Genomic DNA, 23782 nt, shown 5'->3' on the forward strand with positions numbered 1-23782 from the left:
TCACGTTTCTATCTTCCCCCTATTCTTGTGCACTTGTGAGTCGTTCTATCTAGTACCAGCCACATAATTTTATATGATCGTCCAGATATAATTATCTGAAAAATTCGAATTCGAAAAACTATTTGTTTCTGCATGCACAGACAAATGTATTAGTAGTATATTACGTGTATGAATTTGATTTTGATTAGTACTTATCAGTGTCATATATCAACTTCCATGTCTTTTTATTTGTTTGTATCTTGTAAGAACAAAATAAACGAAAATCACAAAAACTCAAATCTCACCAATAAATAACTTAGTCACCAATTAATATGCATTATAGCCTATAATGTGGATCTACAATGATTTACGGTTAACATGTGGAAGTAATAAATTGCCACAGTTCTTCAGTCAATATTTAAAAAACATGTAAGAAGTCTTTTTTTTTTTTGTCAGCGTAAGAAGTCTAAAAATCCATAAACCAGTAAATGGTATTTGACCATTATTATTTTCAGACACAATAGTATTTGGGTTTCAGGAGCTAGCTATATATCAACCAATCATGTTCATGGAAAATAAATAAATAATAAGAAAAAATGGTGAAAAGGGCTTGGAATCTAATCAATATATAAATTTAAGAGAGAAACCCAAAATCTAAGCAAAACCCTTTAATCTCTCTCTCTCTCTCTCTCTGTCTTGCACACACATACTCACATGATAAAAAGTCTCAGAGACAGCTCTTTCTCAGTTGAGAGAAAACCTTACACTACAATACAACCAGAGAGTCTGAGAAAACATGTCCCAACATCTTCTTCTCATTCTCCTCTCGCTTCTCTCCATTCTTCCTAATCCCATTTCCGCCTCTCCAATTGTTCAAAAATTCAAAGAAGCCCCACAGTTTTACAATTCCGCTGATTGCCCCATAATCGACGATCCCGGAGATGACGATGATGACGTGGTGGCGAAGCCAATCTTCTGCTCCCGTCGAGCTGTCCACGTGGCGATGACACTCGACGCCGCCTACATTCGCGGCTCAATCGCCGCCGTTCTCTCCGTCCTCCAACACTCCTCTTGCCCGGAAAACATCGTTTTCCACTTCGTCGCCTCCGCTTCCGCCGACGCGTCGTCTCTACGCGCCACCATCTCCGGCTCGTTTCCTTACCTCGATTTCACCGTCTACGTCTTCAACGTCTCCTCCGTCTCCCGCCTAATCTCCTCCTCCATCCGCTCCGCCTTAGACTGCCCCTTGAACTACGCCCGGAGCTACCTCGCCGACCTCCTCCCGCCGTGCGTCCGCCGCGTCGTGTACCTAGACTCCGATCTAATCCTCGTCGACGACATCGCTAAACTCGCCGCCACTGATCTCGGACGCGATTCAGTCCTCGCCGCGCCGGAATACTGCAACGCCAATTTCACCTCCTACTTCACATCGGCCTTCTGGTCGAATCCGACTCTCTCCTTAACCTTCGCCGATCGGAAAGCTTGCTACTTCAACACCGGCGTGATGGTGATCGATCTCTCGCGGTGGCGCGAAGGTGCTTACACCGCACGCATCGAGGAGTGGATGGCGATGCAAAAGCGGATGAGGATTTACGAGCTCGGTTCGCTTCCGCCGTTTTTGCTGGTTTTTGGCGGTTTGATTAAACCGGTTAATCATCGGTGGAACCAGCACGGTTTGGGAGGAGATAATTTCAGGGGACTGTGCCGAGATCTGCATCCTGGTCCGGTGAGTCTGTTGCATTGGAGTGGGAAAGGTAAGCCATGGGCTAGGCTCGACGCTGGTCGGCCTTGTCCGTTAGACGCGCTTTGGTCTCCCTACGATCTTCTTCAAACACCCTTCGCTTTGGATTCTTGACCACTTCGGTTTACTTATCATGTACCGGTACATAAATACACATATATGAATATATATACAGGTGATTTTTTGTTTTTAATGTACATTGATTCATCATAAATTGTGACAAACAAAAAAAAACATTTTGCTTTTGCTCGTTGTTGTTTTCATCGGTTTTGTTCGGAGTATATAAAAGTGAATAATTGCGCGAGTTTAGAGGCGGCAAAATGTTGCGTTGGCGTTTGCAATTTTTGGAGTAAATGGAAGAATGAAACATTTAGATAAATCATTTTGGTAACATTTGTGTTTATATATACACTACATATAAAACAAGTAGGTTAATGATTCGAATTATTCCCGTGGAGATGTGATAACTTAGGTTCAAGTTGTATATTGACATTGTTGATAAAAAGAAAAATATTTTACTTTTTTTGTCCATTGTTATCTTCACATTCTTGTTCAAAGTATAGAAGTGAATAATAAAAAGGACATGATTGAATTGTTGAGTGTTTATTAGCCGTAGATGGCCAAATTTGCCTTTGCACATGGGGAATATGAAGCAATTATAGTTTATGAAATCAATTTTTTTCTTTCTTCATAACCATAAGAATTTAAAGTAGTGTTAATGAAGAAGGTACATGATATCCGATGGACAGATTCTATGTGTAGATGGTTCGTAGGTTGAGGAGCACATGTGATGCCCCATTTTCGAAGTTGTATTATCCGTCTTTAGAACAAAAGCACGTGCCTTAAGTTTTTTTTGCTATTCCATTTTTTCTTATGAAAATACCAAATCTAAGCACCAAATTAGCCCCGAAAAAAAACTAAGTCATAAAAAAACATAGTAAAAGCTCCTTTCCACGTATATTTCCATGTGATTTTCATTCTTATGGGTGGATAGTGGATACTAGCATATCATCATAACTTATGTATCTTGAGAATAGAAATGCTCTTGAATAAAATAGATTAATACAAGTAGTTCGTAACATTTTGAGACAATAGTTTCTTGCAGACATAGCAATAAACTAACTTACCAAAACAAACAAATCAGTCACCGGAACGTGCTCATTTAAATGAATTAACGAGAGACTTATAATGTTGATTTATCAATAAAATGATTCAGGAAATTAAAATAAATCTAATTATTCGGTTAAGTTTTAAGAAATAATTGGAGACAAGAGTGTCGGTGATGCGAGCGAAAAAGCACGAGCAAAGTCCCATCATTCATTAATGTACAGTTTGACCTTTGAGCCTTTTTTCATCATTTTTGTGTCATCTTTTTCTTTCTTCAGAACAAATGTTACTGTGCATTTCACTCCATCGTAACATTTTCAAAATTTTTGTTTACCCTCCAATTCCTATAGGATGCAAATTATAAAGATATTTGAAATCAAATGTAACTTTAATGGAAATCTATTTGGCATTGAACATATTTAGTGGTACAAAAAGTTATGAAAATAAACCCAAAATAATATAAAATTTATGTTAAGTTGCTTTTTTTTTTTTTTGGCAAAACTTGATTTGAGCGAAAATACTTTTAGTTTTATATGTTTTTTTATCTCACCCACTATAGTCTTCAAGTTGAGTAGTTTCTGAGCTTTCTGAAGCAACACGTGACAATGGCATTGGCTGTGGACCCACAATGTCTCAAACAAATCGATTCAAAATCGAACCAAACCAAACCAAACCGGAGTAAGCTCTCCGGCCCAGCAGATAACAAACACAAATCAAGGGTAGGTTTGGTTGTTCACATTCTAAAAACGGCAAGAGAGGTGGCTCGTCAATTTAATCACAGTAGCTTGAGTTGATCTGAAGCAACTTAATTATCAATCAATCACAACTATTACAATAACATTACAATCGTATATGATGAAAAAGTCTAATCTGTCCCGGAAGGAACAACTATGACATAGATAGCTAGCTTACTAGTTTGATCAGTCGATCAGCTTATCTAATCAAAATCATTTTGTCTTTAAACCGCAAAGCTTCAGCCACATGACCACATTTCATCAGTCCCTCAATCACTGTGTTATAGGTAATGGCATTAGGAGTTATGCCCTTCTGTGGAAGCTTACGTAAAAGCCTCTGAGCGCGATCTAGATTCCCTGATTTGCACAAGCCTTTTATCAAAGCATTGTATGTAACAATGTTAGGACTAATACCTTTTACAGACATCTCATCCCTGAGTTTAAACGCTTCATCTATGTCACCATCGATAGCACATCCATGGATTAAGATTGTGTATGTGTATTCGTCTGGGATAAACGCCTCACGTGATAGTAAGTCCGAGAAGAGTTTTCGAGCATCCTTGAGTTTCCCAGCTTTACAGAGACCTGCGAGAGCTACATTGTAGACAATGTTGTTGGGAACTATGAGTTTATTAGGAGTGCTATTCTCAAGGGAATCAGCGATTCTTTGTGTTTCAGGACACGTAGTAGCACCAGGCTTAAGAAACTCTTTAAAGCTCTGATAACCGGGAAGAAGAAGATCAAAATCCACAATCTTCTGCAGTAACAAACAAGCCTCGTCGATCTTGTCAAGCCGAAACAAACTGATTGCAATCTTGCTGCAGATATTCACATTTACGGTAATCCCTTTCTCTATCATCTCGAAACATGTAGCATAGGCTTTATCCATCATTCCAATATTGCACCACCCTGTGATAAGTGCTCCATATGTAGCAACAGTAGGAGTTAATCCTCTTGCGCGTAGCTCGATTACAAGATCCGCTACTTTATTCAAGTGTCTACACTTGAAAGCACCAGATATCAGAGTGTTATACATTTCTATGGTGGGGAAAATACCTTTCCTCTCCATAGAATCTTTAACCCCAAAAGCTTCTTTCAAGTTTCCGACTTTATAATAACCGTGGCTCAACGCTTGATATGTTTGCACATCTGGCTTGCATCTGAATCGTTGCACATTATCTAGAATCTCTTTGGCATCATTGACCCTCTCCATTTTACATAGACCACTGATCATTACGTTTAAGGTTATTGTATCTGTCAAAAGACCTCTTGCTAAGACATTCTCCCAGAGCTTCATAGCTTCAACAATATCGCCAAGCTTGAACAATGCTTCGAGTAGAGTGCTACAGCTAATCTCATTGGCCGTAACACCTCTTTTTAGCATCGTCTTCCAAAGGCTCACTACATCATGAAAAGCACCGACCCGAGTAAAACCTTTTAGAAGAATATTGTAAGTCATGATTGTTGGTACAACTTCCTCTTTTGCACACATTTGATCACAAAGCTTTAATGCCTCGTCAATACGACCAGCCCTGCAGTACCCGTCCACAAGGGTATTATAAGTATGATGATCCGGTTTCAAGCTCCAATCGCTCATCCGCGTAAATATTTGTTCTGCTTTGACTAATTGACCAGATTTGCAATACCCATTGATCAATGAGTTACAAATGGTTGTATTTGTTCTCACTCCCTTCCCCATCATATCATCATGAACCCTAACCGCATCACGGATTCTACCACTGCGACAATATCCGTCTATCAACACACCGTACATGTGCTGATCTGCAACAAGTTCCTTTTCCTTTACCGATTTAAACACATGTTCTGCTTCTTCCATCAAACCCTTTTTACAGTAACCCTTGATCCACGAAGTATACGTAACAATGTTCTTAGAAATCCCTCCTTTAGACATCAACTGCAATACTCTTGTCACTCCCTCGACATCTCCGACCATGGCATACCCGTTGATCAGACTATTGTAAACTACCACATTCAGCTCCAAACCGGATGAAACCTCCATTTCTTTTGCAAATTCCATGGCTTTATCCACTTCTCCATTTCTACAGTTAGCATTGACAACAATACTGCAGGTAAACACATCTGGAGAAACCCCAAAAGTAATCATCTGATCATAAACATGTAAAGCAACAAAGTTTTCACCTTTCTTGACCAAATTGCTCAACAGGCTATTACAAGACAGCAAGCTCGGGATTCTTCCACAGCTTCCCATGTTGTCAAAAACATGTAAAGCGTTCTTGATCATACCATTCTCTGCATAAACTTTCAGTATCATGTCAAAGACTGTAGGAGAGAATGAAAACTTCTTGAAAACCCGAACGAGCTCGTCCCAGACAACGAAGCCCGAGTGATTAAGAGCAACCAGTTCACATAAATACGTCCTTGTCTTATCGTACATTCTAGCTCTGGACAAGATGTGAACCATTTTACAATAAGCCGTGTAATCAGGCCGGAACTTTTGCTGTTTTGAAGCCAAATTGAAAATCTCGAGACATGCCTCTGGGTTAAGCCTCAAATTGCGGAGGAGGGAGTTGAGAAGTTTATCCGAGAAATCGATAGAGAGATCATGTAAAGCATCGTACCTTCTGAGCACGAGCAAACGCGAGACCCGCTCGAGTAACTCGGGTCGAATCCGTCCGTGTCCTACCCGAAGCTCGCGGCGTAAGGTTCTAGAGGCTTCGGAGAATCTACGAGTGTGGAGAAGCGAACGCAACTGAAAGGCAACAACGCGTGCCGGAGACAGCCGGAGCATCAGGAGAATATCGTTGTCGGTGAATTAATCATAGTAGCCCATTAAACTTCGGACCTTAAAGTGACGTTCTTTGTATGTGTCTTAAGGTTTTAGCCAAATAGGGTACCTGTTCGGCGACGCTTGACGACGACTTCGTCGGCGACGAAGAGAGAGAGAGACTGTGTGTGTGTGCAAAGGAGAAACCTTAAAATTGGTACTCGGGTATTCGGTTTATTTGGTTCGGTCTGTTTTGATTAATTTTGATTCGACTTTGTTAGAAATTGGTTAAATTCGATTATAGTTCAGCTCGGCCTCGGTTTATATTTAGTTGTAAGTTATAAAACCGATGGGATTCTACATGAACACTTTTGGTTTAGAATTTGAGAACATTTACAAAGATATCTCTGAATCTAATCCTTCTAAAGGACTAACACAGAAATACAAAAGAATCATCAAAATGATTACACTATGATTCAGTCACATAAGAATATGGTCGAGAAATTTCATATTTCACCAAAAGAATAGAGCATATATTAATAACAATCTACCAAGTATCCTATAAATAAAAAACCCAATCAAAAGGGAAAGACCTTGTCCATGTGGGTTCTTAATACGGGAATCTCCCGGTCATTTGTATATGCTCAAGTGTTTTTCGCAAACCATATTTGTTAACTGCTAACCGCCCGGCCCTGAACCCGTCTCCATAAACCGGAGAAGCATCAGACTCGATCTGGTGCTTGAAGAACTCACCAAGCTTCCTCTCGTACTGCGATCGTGGTCCCTTCTTCACTCCTCTAGAAGAAGTAGAAGAAGATGATGACGAAGCAGCATTGCTGTTTTTTGAACCAGCAGCTAACTCGGCTTCTAACCACTTATGAGCCATCACTTGACATATTCCCTCTTCAACGTCTTGGCTCAGTGTCCGGAATCCTTTTAAAAGACCACAATGTATTAGCAATTCCACAATGTGAAACAAGCGAAGAATCAGTCAAATAAGTATTGGGGAGGAGCAAGAAACTCACCTTTGAGCCGCATCCACGCGTGCATCATCTCATGAGCTAGAATCGAACCAGTGAGTAGCCTAGGGAGCCCAAATAAGATGAGAATGGCAGTAACCTCGCATTGACGAGTTAACTTGTACGGCTCTGTAATCATATTCCCACCCCAATTTCCTGTGCCATGCTTTGATCGCTTTCTTACAGTACTAACAGTTTGTTCTTCTGAAAGGCAGAGTCCTCTTGTCTCTGGCATGTGATAGTGACCCTAAGAAGCATAAAATTGAAAAGCTCAAACACTTTGGAAAACCAAAATGAGATATATAATCAAGTAATTACTAAGTATAGTTTTGTTCTTTTTTACTCACATTCTTTTCACCTTCTCTGGCTTCGTTAAGTGCTTGCCTCTCAACCAAGAGCAGTGGAACTTCCTGCTCGACCTTCATGTTAAGTCCTTCATAGAATTCTTCTATCTGCAAGTGCAGAGGTTCGCATTGACTAGTGTCCATGACCGCTGAGTCCAGACACTCGAGGCAAAGTTTACGCCCATCATTTAGCTCAACATATCCCGTATTCCGTGGCTGCAAAATAAAGAAAAAGCTGTCAACTTCCTCCCAAAAAAATGTTTTTGACTTTTGAATATATGCATGTTTGGGGAGTATTCACCTCCATTCTTTCGCAACTGCAACATCTTGGGGTACCATCGTGTTCGTGAGAAGGGCAATACTTCTGGACCCAAAAAGGATGTGCCCTATATTCAATAAGACCAGCAGGATTTGTTGGAATCTGTCCAAAAAATTTACATATGGAGAAAAGAAAGCAACAGAAGATAAGTGCAAGATCCAAACAAAACAACGCATATATATAGAGGCTTTAATTAACTATGGAAAAGGCTACAGATTTACATACAAAGAGGCTGCAGACATCACATTTTGGATGATATCTCTCCTTGTAACAAGCCTTGTGAAAAGGGTAGTTCCCAGATGTTGAAAACTATAAGAAAAAACATGTTATAAATTATAAAGGTTAGGTAGAACCAAAAAAAAAAATTAAGAATTTGGAAGAGCTTAGTTTCACCTCGTACTCAGAAATCGGGTGACTGCAGCCATAACATCGAAAGCATCCTTGTTGAGTTCAGGATTCTCAAAAGAAACTCTCATCGATCGATTAACATTTAGGTTTTTAGATTAGGATATCTTTTTAAAAGCTTCTTCGTTTATTCTTATTATTAATGCATGTGTGCTTGACCGGCTATATATGATTGGCTATCTAAGTACCTGTAGTCCACTGAAAAAGGAATAGGTCTTGGGTAATATATGTCTCCATTTGCAAATACATTTCCTCCTCCATGCATATGACCATTCCCGAATAAATCTGCAGTCCCGTATGCATTCCCATGGTCATATGTACTTCCATTTTTGTTACGCGGTGAATTCCCAACTACCATACTTTCTTGTATGGCTCTAGCAAGTTGCTCATCTTCATCCACCATTACGTGTTTCCCTGTGTTCATTTTTTTGTTTTCTCTTTTTAAATGTAGCAAACCGAGTTTGATCACAAAACTATCTCTTCATATTTCTGTTTGGCAATAAACAATCCGGAAAATGGACTCACCTCCTGTATTTGTCTGTCCTTGGTTCTCTTCTAAAAGAGACAATGCAATTGCACGGTCTATCTCTTCGTTCTCCTGGTAATTCGACGTATCCTATTAAAGGAAAACAACAACAGAAGTTGAGAAGTTTAAAACAAAGTTAACAATAATGAGAAAACAGTAGCTATCTGCGTCAAACTAACCTCAGAGGTAGATGTTTCCTGTGTATGAGGATCATCAGGATCAGCATCTGTATCTACACTAGGCTCATCATGTGAAGAATGTGCATTCGGATAATTCTCGTAACAGCCATTGTGATGTTGCCCTTCCCCGACCCGGAACCTTTGGTTAGAGCCTTTGAAGATCTTGTTAAACCAACCCATAGTGCCTAAATAACTATCTGTTCATAGCCAATGCAGCTAAATTCTTTTACCTGCACAATCGTCGAATCTCTGATTCAGCAAAAACCTTTAATTCAGACCAAAACCCAGAACGAAGTTGTTTCACTAGTTCACTTCCAAACATCATTAGCCACAAAATAACCGCATTTTGAATCTACCAACAATGATTAAACCCTAAACCAGCAACCAATTGGGCAAACGAGTCCACGGAAACTCCATGGCTATGTTGTTGCCCATGAATTTGAAATAAATCAGAAACCAATTCAGCATGGAGTTATCAAGTGATTTCAGCTACCAAACGAAGCTGTAGATTCGTCAAGACAATCACGTCTTACCTCGAGAAGTTTTTAGGCGAAATCCTGGGATCAGATAAGATCCCAATATTTGAAGAAAAACCAAAAATCCAAAACACGATTTCTCTCCGCTTTTTGTGGATACAAGAAACGATCTAATCACGAAACTGCAGCTAAAAAGGAATCTCAAAAAGACCCTTTAGTTTCTCCTTTCTTCAAATTTTGGGGGAGAATCTAAGAATCTACAACATGGGGTAGAAAAAGAGTAAAGAGAAAGGGAAGAAGAAAAAAAAGAAATTTTTATTCTTTTATAGAAAAAAAAAACGTAACTTTGACAAAATCAATGTCTTGCTAAAACGAATAAACCCAGAATGTGCTTGAATACTACGCAAATTCAAAGTCAAAATTTGGTGAACGCGAAAAAGAAAAAAAAAACACTTGATGAGTATCACGAGAAAATAAGAAGAAGAAGAAGAAGAGATCGTCTATCGAGAATTTTGGTTATGAGATTACTGAGGAAAAAAATAAATTAAAAAGTCTCCGCGTCGGAAATATGGTCGTCGTTGAGCTCTTCTCCTTCCACGAAAAACGTTTCCGACGCTCGGACTTGGAGATGGACAGAGAAACAATACGCAATTTAAAAGTCAATTCTTGTTTACATAAAAATTGTTTTTATGCAAATATCTATACGTTTTAATATTTAATATTGGCATAAACCATTCTTCTAAAAATCGTTATGTTCAGCTGCCGTCTAACGCTTATACCGCTAATCTAGTTCTTACGATTACATCATCATCAAACAATTGTAATTGCTTTACTATTTCTTTCTACAATACAATAAACTATACTACACTTATAATAACCAGCTGCAACATTCAAGAACATGAACGACAAGTTTTACCTATATCACTTCGAAAGTTTCGACAAAATTTGATTATTTAATCAATTATGAATCTATAAAATTAAAAACTATATTTTCTTATACCTCTGAAGTCTGAACTCTTGACCATTAGACATTTAGACCTATCGACTTCCACATAACATTAGTTTAGGGTTTTAACTTTTTTAAAAATAACTATTTTAATATTTTTCATGTAATCTTTAATATTATGTATAAATATGTTAAATGAACGCCTAGGGATAATAATAATTGCCCGCTTAATCATAAAAATCATTTGACGTTTGGTTGATTGGTTTTTAAGTTTCTACCGATATCTTATTTAGAATTATTGATCTGAAGTTGAACTAATGAACCAGGTAAAAAAACCAATGAAACAAAATCTTACATAGCTCCAGTTTTAATCACAAGAAAATATTAAAAAATTCAACTTTTTTGTTTCTTAGATTTGGATGTTTCAGCTTGAGTGGTAATTTTACCGATTGCCAAATAATCGCAGAAAGAAATAAAAGGAAAACAAACTATTTACATATAATGAATGAATGATGTTGTTACTACTTACTAGCTATGAGATATGTGAAAAAGTAAGAACAAAAGGAAAAAAAAGTTGGTGAGGCGTGGTTCTTTTCTTTTAAAGGCAAACCAAATATAAGAATTTTCTATTATAAAAAGGAAACTTTAACTAGAAAGGAAGATTATTGAGGTACCAAAAAAAAATGGGAAAAGGAAAATTTTAATTTCTTTAAAAAGTAAAGTTCAATCATGTCCATATTGCTGTATTGCATATTTGCATTTAGCTTGGTCTATACACACACGTCAAAAGCCGCTACGTAGATTACATGAATGTATAAACTACGTCTACGTGTCAATGCAAATGCAAGAAACAATATGTTTAATCGAGAAATCCGTTTACTATATATAAAAAGAATACGTGTCCTATGAGATTTACTCGATAATTAGATACGTAACATCCCGGTTATTCTTTTCGCGGGAGACTGATGCCGGAAAAAAACATTCGCGGAAGACTGAAGTTATGGTGAACATAATATACCGAAACAGTTTGCTTTTAATGGGCTTTTAGAGCCTCCCAGTTAGGGCTTTATTGGCCCATACATACGCGCCTAATCCGGTTGATGCTTTTTCCTCCTTCGTTTTCTTGATTTTTGTATATTTACATTGCATCTGTTAGAATCACCAAGAGGTTTTTATTGTTTTGTTAAAAGATTTTAACCAAGAGTCTACATCGCCATAATATACATATATTTTTGTCGGCACATTCATAATATTTAAGTCTGCCAAATGGTAACAGATAATATAGTAGAATATAGCTAACGCAGCTGAATAGCTTGACAATAATTTTATTCAAATAAGTGTTATGAACAAACAATTTAAAATGAATGCATACTAAACCACTATCTCACTATTAGATCCGACAAGCTAACTTTAGTAGTTCTCTATTTCACTTGTTTATAGTATTATTTTTACTTATAAGAATTCTTTTAGAACTGTATGAACAAAGAATAAAATCACTCGCTTGCCCTATCACTGGACAACAGTTGACTGAATAAAGAATTGACGTAAATGTCTCTCTCTTATCGTTGGTTAAAGACTTTATTGTATTTTATTAAATAAATTATTGACTTTACTGTCTCTTCCTTCGATTAAACCGAGGTGGTTTATTTTACACAAAATCGGATCAAATTATATATCTTTTTTATACAGATGTAGTATTGTATTAAGATATTTAAACGACACACTAACTTATAATATTTAGGAAAATATAGATTTCACATCCAAAATAACATGATGTATTCTAAAAAAAAACTCAAAAATACAAATGTTGTTACTACTCAGTTTTGCAAATTTTGAGTATACAAAAAGTAATAATAATTAATTTATTTATTGACGTTGTGTGGATAAAATAAATAAAAATACTAAAAGCCAGATTTTCCAAAGAAATTGAAATAAATGATTCTGGTCGTTAATATTTTGGGGATCTTATTATATAAATCTAGCTTGGTATTAGTTTATTTTTCTCTCTCACTCACTCTCTCGCTTTGCTTTGCGCAGTTGTTCACAGAAACGACTTGGCGTTTCCACGCACGGATTCACGCATCCAAACACTCACACACGTCTCCAGGAAGTGAGTGTGTGTGTGCGAGAGAGAGAGAGAGAGAGAGAGATCCGAGAATCATCACTCCAGAATCCATCTTTTTCTGCTAGATTCTCACACCCTTACCTCACACATTTCTCGTTTTTTTTTTAATCCCTTCAATCGATTTTCACCATTCTCTCTAAATCGCTCGCTGGCTATGGTGGTGGGTGCGTCTTCATGTCACGCATCTCCTTTATGCGATTGGCTAGCGGCGGCTTGCATGCACAGCGGCGGAGAGCGAGAGGCTCAATCCGTCTGTAGGAGTAGCAGCCACTCGGCTCGCCGGAGGAGACTGCTTAAGAATTGCTCCGCCCATGGATCCTCCGGCGTTCAAGCTCTTGTCAGTTCTCCTAACAACAATGCATTGTCTTCCCTGTTCGAATCGAATAACACTTACTTGAATCGAAAGCAGAGGAGATTGAATCGAGCATCTACCTCTGGTACAGCAATTCAATCTAATTTTTCATTGGTTCCAATCTGGGTTTTAATTATTCCTAATTTCTTGGCAATCTCTGCAAGTCGACGAGCTTAGTGTGTTCGTCGTTTGATAATATGGAGTTTCTTCGATTCTACTTTGACTTTGAAGTAATTTTACATGTGGATAGTGTTGATCTTGCCAGTACTTTGCTTGTTACAATGCCACTGAGATATAGTTTAAGCTAAGCTAATTTAGTGTTTTTTATTTTGGCTGCTTTTTCAGGGCAAGTCTCTTTAGAGATGGAGAAGGAAGCAATAGTTAACAAGAAACTTCCGACGGAGCCACGCCGGGTAGTTGTGACAGGCATGGGAGTTGAAACACCATTAGGTCATGATCCACATTCCTTTTATGAGAATCTGCTACAAGGCATCAGTGGTATAAGCCAAATTGAGAATTTTGACTGTTCTGCATTTCCTACAGTAAGCGTTATTTATATCAGTAGCTCTTACAAGCTTTAGTCTCTGGAGTTTTTTTCTTTTCTCTCCTAGGCTGTTTTTTGATTGTGTATTCCTCTTGTGTTGCCTTTACCAAGAGAATCGCTGGAGAGATTAAATCCTATTCTACCGAAGGATTGGTTGCTCCAAAACTTTCGAAAAGGATGGACAAATTCATGCTCTATCTTTTAACTGCTGGCAAGAAGGCGTTGGTTGATGGTGGGGTAACTGAGGATGTGATGGCAGAGTTAGACAAATCAAGATGTGGAGTTTTGATTGGCTCAGCAATGGGAGGCATGAAGGTACCTTCTTATTTTCTTTTTTTTTGAACATAAAGAAAATATTGAAAATATTTTAAACAGATGGTTGTTGTTCGGAATCTCTGTTGATTGGTGACTGTTCTTCTATTTTGATCATCTGTATATGTGGATACAGGTCTTTTACGATGCGCTTGAAGCTTTGAAAATCTCTTACAAGAAGATGAATCCTTTTTGTGTACCTTTTGCGACGACAAACATGGGTTCCGCTATGCTTGCCTTGGATCTGGTCTGATCAGTTTTGGATATTATGTCGTAATACCAATGGCCCACCAAAGTTTTGACCTTTCTTTCTTATGATACATTAGGGATGGATGGGTCCAAACTACTCTATTTCAACTGCATGTGCCACTGGCAACTTCTGTATTCTGAATGCGGCAAACCACATTATTAGAGGTGAAGCTGTAAGTATCCTCGATCCACGGGGAAAATTTATATGGTAGACTTTGCTTAACTCTACTTTTGTTTGACATTTGGGTATCTTCTCCTTATAGGATGTTATGCTCTGCGGTGGCTCTGATTCAGTCATCATTCCAATAGGTGCGTACTGATTACATGCAATCCCTTTGTTCACAAACTTTGTGCCAGACAAATCTTATCTAATGTGTACCAATGCAGGGTTGGGAGGTTTTGTTGCTTGCCGGGCTCTTTCAGAAAAGAATGACGATCCCACCAAAGCTTCTCGTCCTTGGGATAGTGTAATTTTCCACCATTTCCGTACTGTTTTCATTTTATTTCATGTCGTCCAAATCTTCTCTTATTTTTCCTTTTGAGTCTTTATAACTGAAACGGATTTTAAAATATGGGGACCTCGGCATTGACCACATTTGAACTCCCCTGAGATCTCTAAGGCGTTTCTGATTTAAGCATGTGATGGAAGGATATACATGAAAGGGTCCCCTGATGATACCCATTGTAAAACATTTTGGGAAACATGGGTGTTAAGATTGTCTTGGCATCATAATGATTTTTTGCAGGCATAAATATCCATTGCATCTCCCTCGTGTAGGATAATATTGAAAGATCTATTAAACACTGTCTTACTTGCTGGACAGAATCGGGATGGTTTCGTTATGGGAGAGGGAGCTGGAGTTCTGCTTTTAGAAGAACTTGAGCATGCCAAGGTTTGTCACTCATTTCAAATATGCATACAGAAACGGAAGCTCTTTTATACCATTGCTGATTACCGATCTGAATCTTGCTGTTCAAGTGTTTTATGTTTTTGCTCCATTGCTTTTTGGCCACCTCTTTTTTTTTCAAAGTTTAAGTTACCTCTGTTCTTCAAGGCTTTTGTATAATTGTTTGATGGTCCAGCTCTTTCCTTACTTGTCACAAATGAAAATCTTTTTAAAGCTTTTATATTAATTGCTAAATTCTGCTTTTGAAGAAAAGAGGAGCAACTATCTATGCAGAGTTCCTTGGTGGTAGTTTCACATGTGATGCATACCATATAACCGAACCACGTCCTGATGGTAAATTGTTTTTTTCTTTTGCTTGTTTTTTTCTTGTCTATAAATTTATAGCAATATCTATGGATCTGCACGTGAGAATATCAGTGCTTTACTTTCCAGTGGTTTCTTATTCATTTAACCCCTTAGTTAATTACTGAAGGAGATAGTTAATATTCGCAGGTGCTGGTGTTATTCTCTGTATCGAGAAAGCGTTAGCTAATGCCGGGATTTCTAAGGAAGACATAAATTACATAAATGCTCATGCTACCTCTACACCAGCTGGAGACCTTAAGGAATACAACGCTCTTGCTCACTGTTTTGGCCAAAATCCTGAGGTAGCTTTGTTTCTCTCGTTCCAGTTGTTTATTTCCAAGGAAATTTATTATTTGGACGCATTTCCTGTCTTGTAGATAAACTGATGTCTGTATTTTTCGACATGCTCTCTGAAAATCTGACAGCTAAGGGTAAACTCGACAAAATCTATGATTGGACACTTGCTGGGAGCTTCTGGGGCCGTGGAGGCTGTTGCAACTGTTCAGGTCAATGACTTTAAGTCTACAAGAGAGGAACTAGAGTCTGAAAATTCAAATTTCCATCGATTAATAAACAAGTTGAGGTGACAAAACATTAACGTCATGTGACCTTGTCACCCTACAGGCAATAAAGACAGGATGGGTTCATCCAAATATCAACCTCGAGAATCCAGACAAAGCCGTGGTATGTTGATAAATTTTAGTTTGACATCGCTGAGTAATCATTTCATACAGTCTATAAATGTTTCTGACATAAAACACAACTTCATTACGAAATGGATCAGAATACAAAGCTGCTGGTGGGTCTTAAGAAAGAGAGACTGGATATTAAAGCAGCCTTGTCAAATTCTTTCGGGTTTGGTGGCCAGAACTCTAGCATCATTTTCGCTCCTTACAAATGAAAGGCGAAAAGTCCAAAACTGTGTACTCCAACTTCATCTTTGTAACTTGCTGTAAGGTACATCTTAATTTCTAGTCTTCCATTTATTTTGTCTCCTTTTTGAATGCTATATCTTGGCCCATCGTTGATGCAACCTCAGATTTTGTGGTACAGCTTGCTCCTTAGCTAACATATTTATAAGATAACTCCTTGACTATTTGCTGGACAACCCAGAATTGAATCTAGCATACTTTTCTTGAACCATCATAGGGACCGGTAACTAAAGCTTGGGAATGGTGATTTTTACGCTGTTTTGTACCATCATCGATATCTTGACTTGTAATTGCAAATGACTGAGTGTTTTCTGCCATGTTTTGATGCAGTGTGTGTACAAGAACTTCCCATGTTTTTGGTCGTGTTACGATTCAGGATGCGATTAACTTCAACAAAGAGTTCAAGCAAAGTTTCTTCAGACAGTCAAAAAAAAAAAAATAGGAATGGTATGGGACCGGAGAAGAAAGTGCTGGGTTTGGGTTTGTAATGAGCAATCGACTGTTCTTTATGTATGATATCTATTATGCGTCATTTTGGGTTGTTAATATTGAAATCTTGAGCTACATTTCTCGTCTTTTTTTTTCCTTTTTTTTTCTAAGAAAGCTGTAACCAAACATTCAACAAATTAAGCCAATACCTCACCTCGGTTTTAGTTTTTGTCTTCAACTTTTTATCATCGTTCAATGAAGTTGCAATCCACCCACTTTCGTATGATGATCCCAGAGAATATTTGATATGGGCCACATGTCGAACTTCTCTAGGCCCATTATTATTTGGACCATTATGCCGATTTAAATGTCCTTCGACTTCCTCTTTAAATGTCCTCTCAGTCGTCGATCGTCTTCACCGTCTAGACCTTTTTTACCGTCTGATTTCATGTGTCACCTCCATGTTGAGCCGTCGTTGTTTTCACTTTTCATTGTCTTTTGTCACTGTAGCATATGCCCAAACCTTTTTTTTTTTTAATTGAAGGTTTAAAGAATTAGGAGTTTTGCGTTTTGTTAGCTGGGTTTCTAATTTATTTTAGCTGGGTTCCATCAAAGTCAGAGAACCGATTAACAACAAATTTCGATCTATTTCGGTAACAGTAACAACCCTTTAACCGAACCGAAATTTGCCCTAACCGAACCTAATCGAACAATACTAGTTTTATTTGGGATACAATCTCTGTGGATACAATCTTTTAGTTTTATATATGTAACTTGTCAACTATGTTTGGGTGAAAATTGTTGTATATTTTAGAGGAATACAAGTTGGTGAAAGTTAAGCATTTTCTAGACTCTTACTATATATATTAAATAATAAGTTTGTGGAACTAACCATTCTTTGAATTGTTTTCCATCAAAACTGAAATGTAAAAAGATTAATCCAACTCATTTATTGAAAAAATGAAAAAAAATATGAACAATTTGAGAAAAAAATATTCCTATGTAAAGTAGGAAATTAAAGAGATGAATTTGTTCTTTTATCTTCTTTATTTTATTCAATTATGTTCGACTTATATTTGTTCCATCAATATTTAGTTTTAATGGCTACCATATATTCTACTTCTTTACATTTTGGAAATTTATCCCTTTTTAGGTAGTCTTGGCTATCTTTTCTTACTGATGATATAACTCTATCTTCTACCTCACTTATCTATTTGATGATGCAGACTTCACTCTGGGAAATTCGATGGCACTTGAGACTCAAGTTGAGAGTATGGTGGTATATTGGTATATGCTCTGCATGCTACTTTATGCACATAGCTTTTATCCGAAGTCCCTACCCAACACACCTAACTTTAGAAATAACCTTGAATATAGACTCTCATGTATCATTATCAAGATTCAAGTACTTTAGATAAGGTCTTTTTATTTATTAATCCGATCGAAAATAGAAATACAGTGGTTATCAATGATCTTAATTCGTATACTCTATATATAGTTTTTAAACCACATTGGATGCTTATCGTGAATGTTTATAATTTTTTTTTATTTTAGGTATTTAAAAATTAGAGTTATTATGTATTCAAGTGTTTACTGTTGAGTGTTGATACTTGATTATAATAACAACACACAATTAAAAAAAAAAAAGATTAACGATTTTCTTTATAAAAAATGTATAATATTATCAACGTACGCTCGTCTATTGTTTATATGTATATATCAACAACCCAATATGCCCATGTAGACAGAGACACCCGCGTAAAAATTTCAAAATCTAAATAAATTCATACCATTTGTTAAATTATGAGAACTAAAAAATCATTAAACAGGATAAAATAAACTCATACCACTTGTTAAATTATGAGAACTAAAAAATCGTTAAACAGGATATATATTTAACTTATCTTGACTTTGTCATATTTTCTAATTAAAAATCTTTAACCCTGAAAAGGTAATAAATGGTGGGAAAAAAATATTAACAAATTATATATATGGCTTATATAGTCGTAAAAAAAAATATATACCTTATATACATCGCTATTACTTTTTCTCACCATTAATGTATGGAGGGACAAGAGAAAAACATAGGACCACAAAACTAAGGTATATGCAGTCACAAAGACGAGAAAAAAGATTACGAAATATCAATCGTAAGAAAGTTGATTTGTACCAAACAATCAAAATGGCACATTGTATTCACTATTAACTCTCTTATAATTTTCTCGAACCATATTCCTAACCTTCTTTCCTCTAATTGAGTATCCTTCAAACTCATCTTCATTTTGTTTTGAACAAAAATTCCTCATTTTCCTTGTTGCTTCCTCTTCTTTTCCATTTACTAGTATATCGTATTTGTATGACCATATAAGTATTCTATAAAGTACCTTTTGCTCAACGTTATTGGATAGTACTCTCTGTTTTTTTTTCAAGTGCCTTGGGTAACTTGACTCGATCGGTTAATCAACCAAATGATTGTATTAAAAAATATTAATGTGAATAATTGTAGATTTCGAGACTAATTTAATTTGTTTAGGGAAATCAAATTATAAATATATCCACTGAACAATTGACCATCTTCCAAGTTAAATGAAGTATTCTTGTGACTTAGTCACTTAGCTAAATAGTTTTGTGTGCTTTGCCTATTACGTTTGACTTGAAGATTCTCCACATTCGTCTCAACTAATATGTATACGGTATGCTTAATTTCTAAACATTACTCCATTAACTAATTGATTAGGGATGATTATGACATGAAATTGAGTATAACTGAATATTTTTATAGATATGTACGGTACGGGTAAATGACTTTTTTTTCTTCGTTCGTGCGATATAAATGAATTCCAGTAGTATTAAAGACATCGCTGATGACATAGAGAAGAATGGTCAATCCAAAAAGTGACTAGTCTTATTTTAGCAGACTTGTGTTTGTTTGTGTATATGTGTGTATAATAAACATACAACTTCAAGAAATTCTGATCGAAGTCAAAACAAACAAATTTTTTAAAAGAAATTCTATTAATTTGAGAGAACAGTGACTTCTTAGCATTTATTTAAGTTTGATGACCAAGTATTGTGAGATTTCAGTCAAAATGTATACAATCGAAATGTGGTTATATAATTTATAATATGTCCGAGTGTCAAATATAAACTATAAGGCTAGACTTTTTGTCTAATATTTTAAAATTCAAAACTTGCGCGGACACGTACTTAAGAGTTAAGAACATGATTATTATTTAAATTGAATTTTAGGAATAAAGATTTAGTCTAGTTTTAGTAGAGAAAAAATATAATAATAGTAGTCACAATTCAAGAACCAGACAGAAATAACGTATTAAAGAATAGACCAATACATGATTAAAATAAATTTTGAAAGTCTATCCACCAAAGACTATATATAAATGATTGATTTGTAAGTAGTATTTCCGTTTTTCTCGTTAATAATTACAGCTTAAAATTCTGTTTTTTATTGGAACAGTTAGACTAATTAAGTTTTTAATTCATTGATGTCCATTTGGTTGCTTCGCTTCTTTTTTTCCCCTCTAACAAGGGATCGTAAGGTTTTGTATACATTGATCATAAATTCATATATAATACATGAGACGAGATTTTGAGATCGTAATTAGAACGGAAACGAGTTTTTGTCTATAATTAGTTTTATATAATAGAGTTAGTATCGACCCATAGGCTAAACATTTCTTAATCAAAATTAAGAAGAAAAAGCAAAGTAAACAAAAAAAAAAAAACAGAAATATTCCATTAGACTTCTTGAAAGTACTTAGAAATTTAACAAGAACAAATTCGAATATTGATCTCACAACGCACGCTTGCAGAAATTGCTACACAATAACCACCAAATTTCTCAAAGATGGAAGCAACGTTCACTTAGATCTTTCAAACCTCCTCCTCCAAACTAAACCAATATTCAAAACCACGTGCTCGGTGCTCCCAAATAAAATTCATACCCACCCGAGTACATAAGACGTGACCCGACCCAAAAAAAACCCTTATAAATATATATACATCGCTCATGCAAATTCACAAACAACTCAAAACACTCTTCATCAAAACCATTTCTCTCTCTCGCTCTCTCTTAAGTCTTAACCCAATGGCTTCTAACTACGATAAGCTTACTTCTTCCAGAGTAGCGATCATCGGTGCTGGTGTTAGCGGTTTAGCAGCCGCTAAGCACTTAGCTCGACACAACCCAACGGTGTTCGAAGCCTCGGACTCGGTCGGAGGTGTTTGGAGGAGTTGCACTTACGAGACTACAAAGTTACAATCGGCTCGAGTCGATTACGAGTTCTCTGACTTTCCATGGCCCAACAGAGATGACACAACCTTCCCACCTTACGTTGAGATATTGGATTACTTGGAATCTTATGCTAAGCACTTTGATCTCTTCAAGTTCATCAAGTTTGGCTCTAAGGTCATCGAAGTTAGGTACACCGGTGACGGCGAAATTCCGCAGATGGTTGATCTCGGTGCTTACGGCAACTTGTTGCCCGGAAAACCTGTCTGGGAAGTTGCTGTTCAGAACGGATCAGATGCTGGAGATATTCAGGTTTGTCTTAATTAATTCTTTTCACATCTCTGCATCTCATGTATTTGCTTATGTATTTTTGCATGCAGATCCTTCTGCATATATTCTCATATAATTTTTTTGTTTTCAAAATATTTTTTTGTACGAGTTTTTCTTTGAGAATTTTGTATCTCAAAATCTCTCGAATTATATGTGACCAAAAAGCTAATCTCTCTAGAATTTATAATAGCCGTGAAATTTTGTAGTGGCGGAAATGCATTTTTGAATATGTATATGAAACGGAGTTTTTGTTTTTTGTTTTTTTTTTTAAAGAACTGGAGTTTTTGTTGTTAGTTTGTTACTACGTAAATTTAGTTTTAATCTATATATACAGCTTTTGTAAACTACTGCATGCATCACCAACTGGAGTTTACGTATACATAATCTTTTTTTTTGGTGCATTTAAGCTGTTTACGTTTATTTTTGAATCATTAATGCATGATATTATTGTTATTAATGCATGTGTGGGTGTAAAATGTGTGTGCAGTGGCATGCATTTGAGTTCGTGGTAGTGTGCACCGGGAAATACGGCGACGTACCAAGAATACCGACGTTTCCGGCAAATAAAGGACCTGAGACATTCAAAGGGAAAGTGATGCATTCGATGGATTACTGCAAATTAGAGAAAGAAGAAGCTTCTCATCTCCTCCGTGGCAAGAAAGTCGCTGTCATTGGCTTCAAGAAATCCGCCATTGATTTGGCTTTAGAGTCTGCTTTAGCCAATCAAGGTACATACGTAATCTTGCAATTAATATATACTTTCATATATATATATGCAATTGATAATCGTATTATTATAATATATGTATACAAATTTCGGTTGGATTTGCAACGTTATTCTGATTGACACATCACAAATGTAAAAGTTGCTCAAGTTTGGTAAACCGACAGATTAAATATTCCAATGTGACCAATTTTCGATCATCTTGTAAAGTTTTAAAAAATCTGATTCCACTAAGTCTAAATAAGATAAGTAAATTTTGCAGGAGAAGGAGGACAAGCATGCACAATGGTGGTGAGAACAACACACTGGGTGTTTCCGCATTATTGGGTGTGGGGCTTGCCATTCTTCTTGTTCTACTCAACCAGAGCTTCTCAATTCCTCCATGATAGGCCTAACCAAAGCTTCCTTAGAACTCTCTTTTGCCTCATCTTCTCTCTTCTGGTTAGTGATCTTAATGAAACCCCTTGATTTTTGTCCTTATAAAATAAATTGCTCAATATATCGTGTGGATTTTCCAAGTTTTTCTAAACATATATATATATATATGACAATACAGCGTGCCGCGGTTTCCAAATTCATCGAGTCATATGTTTTGTGGAAACTTCCTCTAGAGAAATATGGTCTGAAACCGGACCATACCTTTGAAGAAGACTATGCTTCTTGTCAAATGGCAATCATACCGGAGAATTTCTTTGAGGAAGCGGATAAAGGGATGATCCGGTTCAAGAAAACATCAAAATGGTGCTTTTATGATCAAGGGATTGAGTTTGAGGATGGGACTAAGCTAGAAGCTGATCTTGTGATACTCGCGACTGGTTATGATGGAAAGAAGAAGCTCAAAGCCATTGTTCCTGAACCTTTTCGAACTTGGCTTGAGTTTCCATGCGGCGTCATGCCTTTATACAGGTAACTTATATATACACTCATTATGTTACCTTTAGACTATTAGAAAATCCTGTGCAAATTTAATATGAAAAGTTAACTGATATTTTGATTAATAAGTCTCTAATTCATTAGAACACTAGCTAGTTCAAGCTAATTACATTCTTATAATACTAATTTGATATTGGACTGTTGCTTATCATAACAAAAACTAATTATCAAATTTCAGGGGAACGATCCATCCTTTGATACCAAACATGGGTTTTGTGGGATACGTTCAAAGCAACTCGAACCTACACACATCAGAGCTACGTTCGTTGTGGCTTAGCCGTCTCGTGGATGAGAAATTCAAATTACCGAGCAAAGAGGAAATGTTGGACCAATTCTCAAAGGAAATGGAAGTGATGAGAAGATCGAGCAGATTCTACAAACGTCATTGCATCTCTACATTCAGCATCCAACATGCCGATGATTTGTGTAATGATATGGGACTCAATCCTCACCGAAAATCCAACATGCTCCTTGAAGCGTTTAGTCCTTATGGTTCTCAAGATTATCGACTCGATGAAGAAGAAACTAACTGAACAAAAGAAATATAACGAATTATTGCATTTGATGGATACTGTGTAATAAAATTATAAAATTGTGTTGGGTGAGTCATTGAATTGTGTTGGTTGAGTCACTGAATAATCGACGTATGTTCGAGTGCATGAGTTTAATGTTTTTATACTCTTGTAATAGTATGGTGATATAAATAAAGTCATATCGCTTTTAGTATTGATTCTTATTCTTTTACACCTTGCTCAAAAGCAGTTTCTTCTCAACTAGCAAATTAGATTTTGCTTTATTTTTTGAAAGAAATAAAAAGCAAAATAAATTA

At 36.6% G+C, this 23782-nt stretch overlaps 5 protein-coding genes across 6 annotated transcripts; 3 read left to right on the forward strand and 2 right to left on the reverse strand.

The window, feature by feature from the left end:
- The first annotated feature begins 664 nt into the window (after positions 1-664).
- LOC18992993 (probable galacturonosyltransferase-like 1) lies at positions 665-1910 on the forward strand. The gene has a single exon (XM_006416457.2). It carries the CDS (start codon positions 776-778, stop codon positions 1832-1834), a length of 1059 nt encoding a protein of 352 aa, XP_006416520.1. The 5' UTR covers positions 665-775; the 3' UTR covers positions 1835-1910.
- Positions 1911-3621: 1711 nt separating this feature from the next.
- On the reverse strand, positions 3622-6463 carry LOC18992994 (putative pentatricopeptide repeat-containing protein At1g19290). Its single transcript, XM_006416458.2, has one exon. It carries the CDS (start codon positions 6329-6331, stop codon positions 3761-3763), a length of 2571 nt encoding a protein of 856 aa, XP_006416521.1. The 5' UTR covers positions 6332-6463; the 3' UTR covers positions 3622-3760.
- A 324-nt stretch (positions 6464-6787) lies between these two features.
- LOC18992995 (protein DA1) lies at positions 6788-10201 on the reverse strand. Its single transcript, XM_024153424.1, is given in 10 exon segments — positions 6788-7240; positions 7333-7573; positions 7674-7886; positions 7972-8091; positions 8215-8298; positions 8383-8460; positions 8549-8808; positions 8920-9010; positions 9100-9329; positions 9633-10201. Coding segments are annotated over 9 exon segments (1590 nt in total). The 5' UTR covers positions 9280-9329; positions 9633-10201; the 3' UTR covers positions 6788-6917.
- A 2335-nt stretch (positions 10202-12536) lies between these two features.
- On the forward strand, positions 12537-16946 carry LOC18992996 (3-oxoacyl-[acyl-carrier-protein] synthase II, chloroplastic). Of its 2 annotated transcripts, none has more exons than XM_024152705.1 (14): positions 12537-13083; positions 13344-13540; positions 13654-13857; positions 13991-14101; positions 14181-14276; positions 14367-14412; positions 14491-14570; positions 14928-14996; positions 15260-15344; positions 15504-15658; positions 15782-15862; positions 15981-16040; positions 16141-16313; positions 16619-16946. In XM_024152705.1, exons 1-13 carry the CDS (start codon positions 12801-12803, stop codon positions 16255-16257), a joined length of 1584 nt encoding a protein of 527 aa, XP_024008473.1. In that variant the 5' UTR covers positions 12537-12800; the 3' UTR covers positions 16258-16313; positions 16619-16946. The 2 variants fall into 2 exon arrangements, with proteins under 2 accessions (XP_024008473.1, XP_024008474.1); XM_024152706.1 differs by having other exon boundaries at positions 16141-16308.
- Positions 16947-20770: 3824 nt separating this feature from the next.
- LOC18992997 (probable flavin-containing monooxygenase 1) lies at positions 20771-23689 on the forward strand. Its single transcript, XM_006416461.2, has 5 exons — positions 20771-21278; positions 21784-22024; positions 22283-22461; positions 22577-22926; positions 23132-23689. The coding sequence occupies exons 1-5, from the start codon at positions 20823-20825 to the stop codon at positions 23484-23486; spliced, it is 1581 nt and encodes a 526-aa protein (XP_006416524.1). The 5' UTR covers positions 20771-20822; the 3' UTR covers positions 23487-23689.
- The last annotated feature ends 93 nt before the right edge of the window (positions 23690-23782 follow it).

This window comes from Eutrema salsugineum, unplaced genomic scaffold, assembly GCF_000478725.1.
Source record: "Eutrema salsugineum unplaced genomic scaffold, Eutsalg1_0 scaffold_5, whole genome shotgun sequence".
Taxonomy (NCBI): Eukaryota; Viridiplantae; Streptophyta; class Magnoliopsida; order Brassicales; family Brassicaceae; genus Eutrema; species Eutrema salsugineum.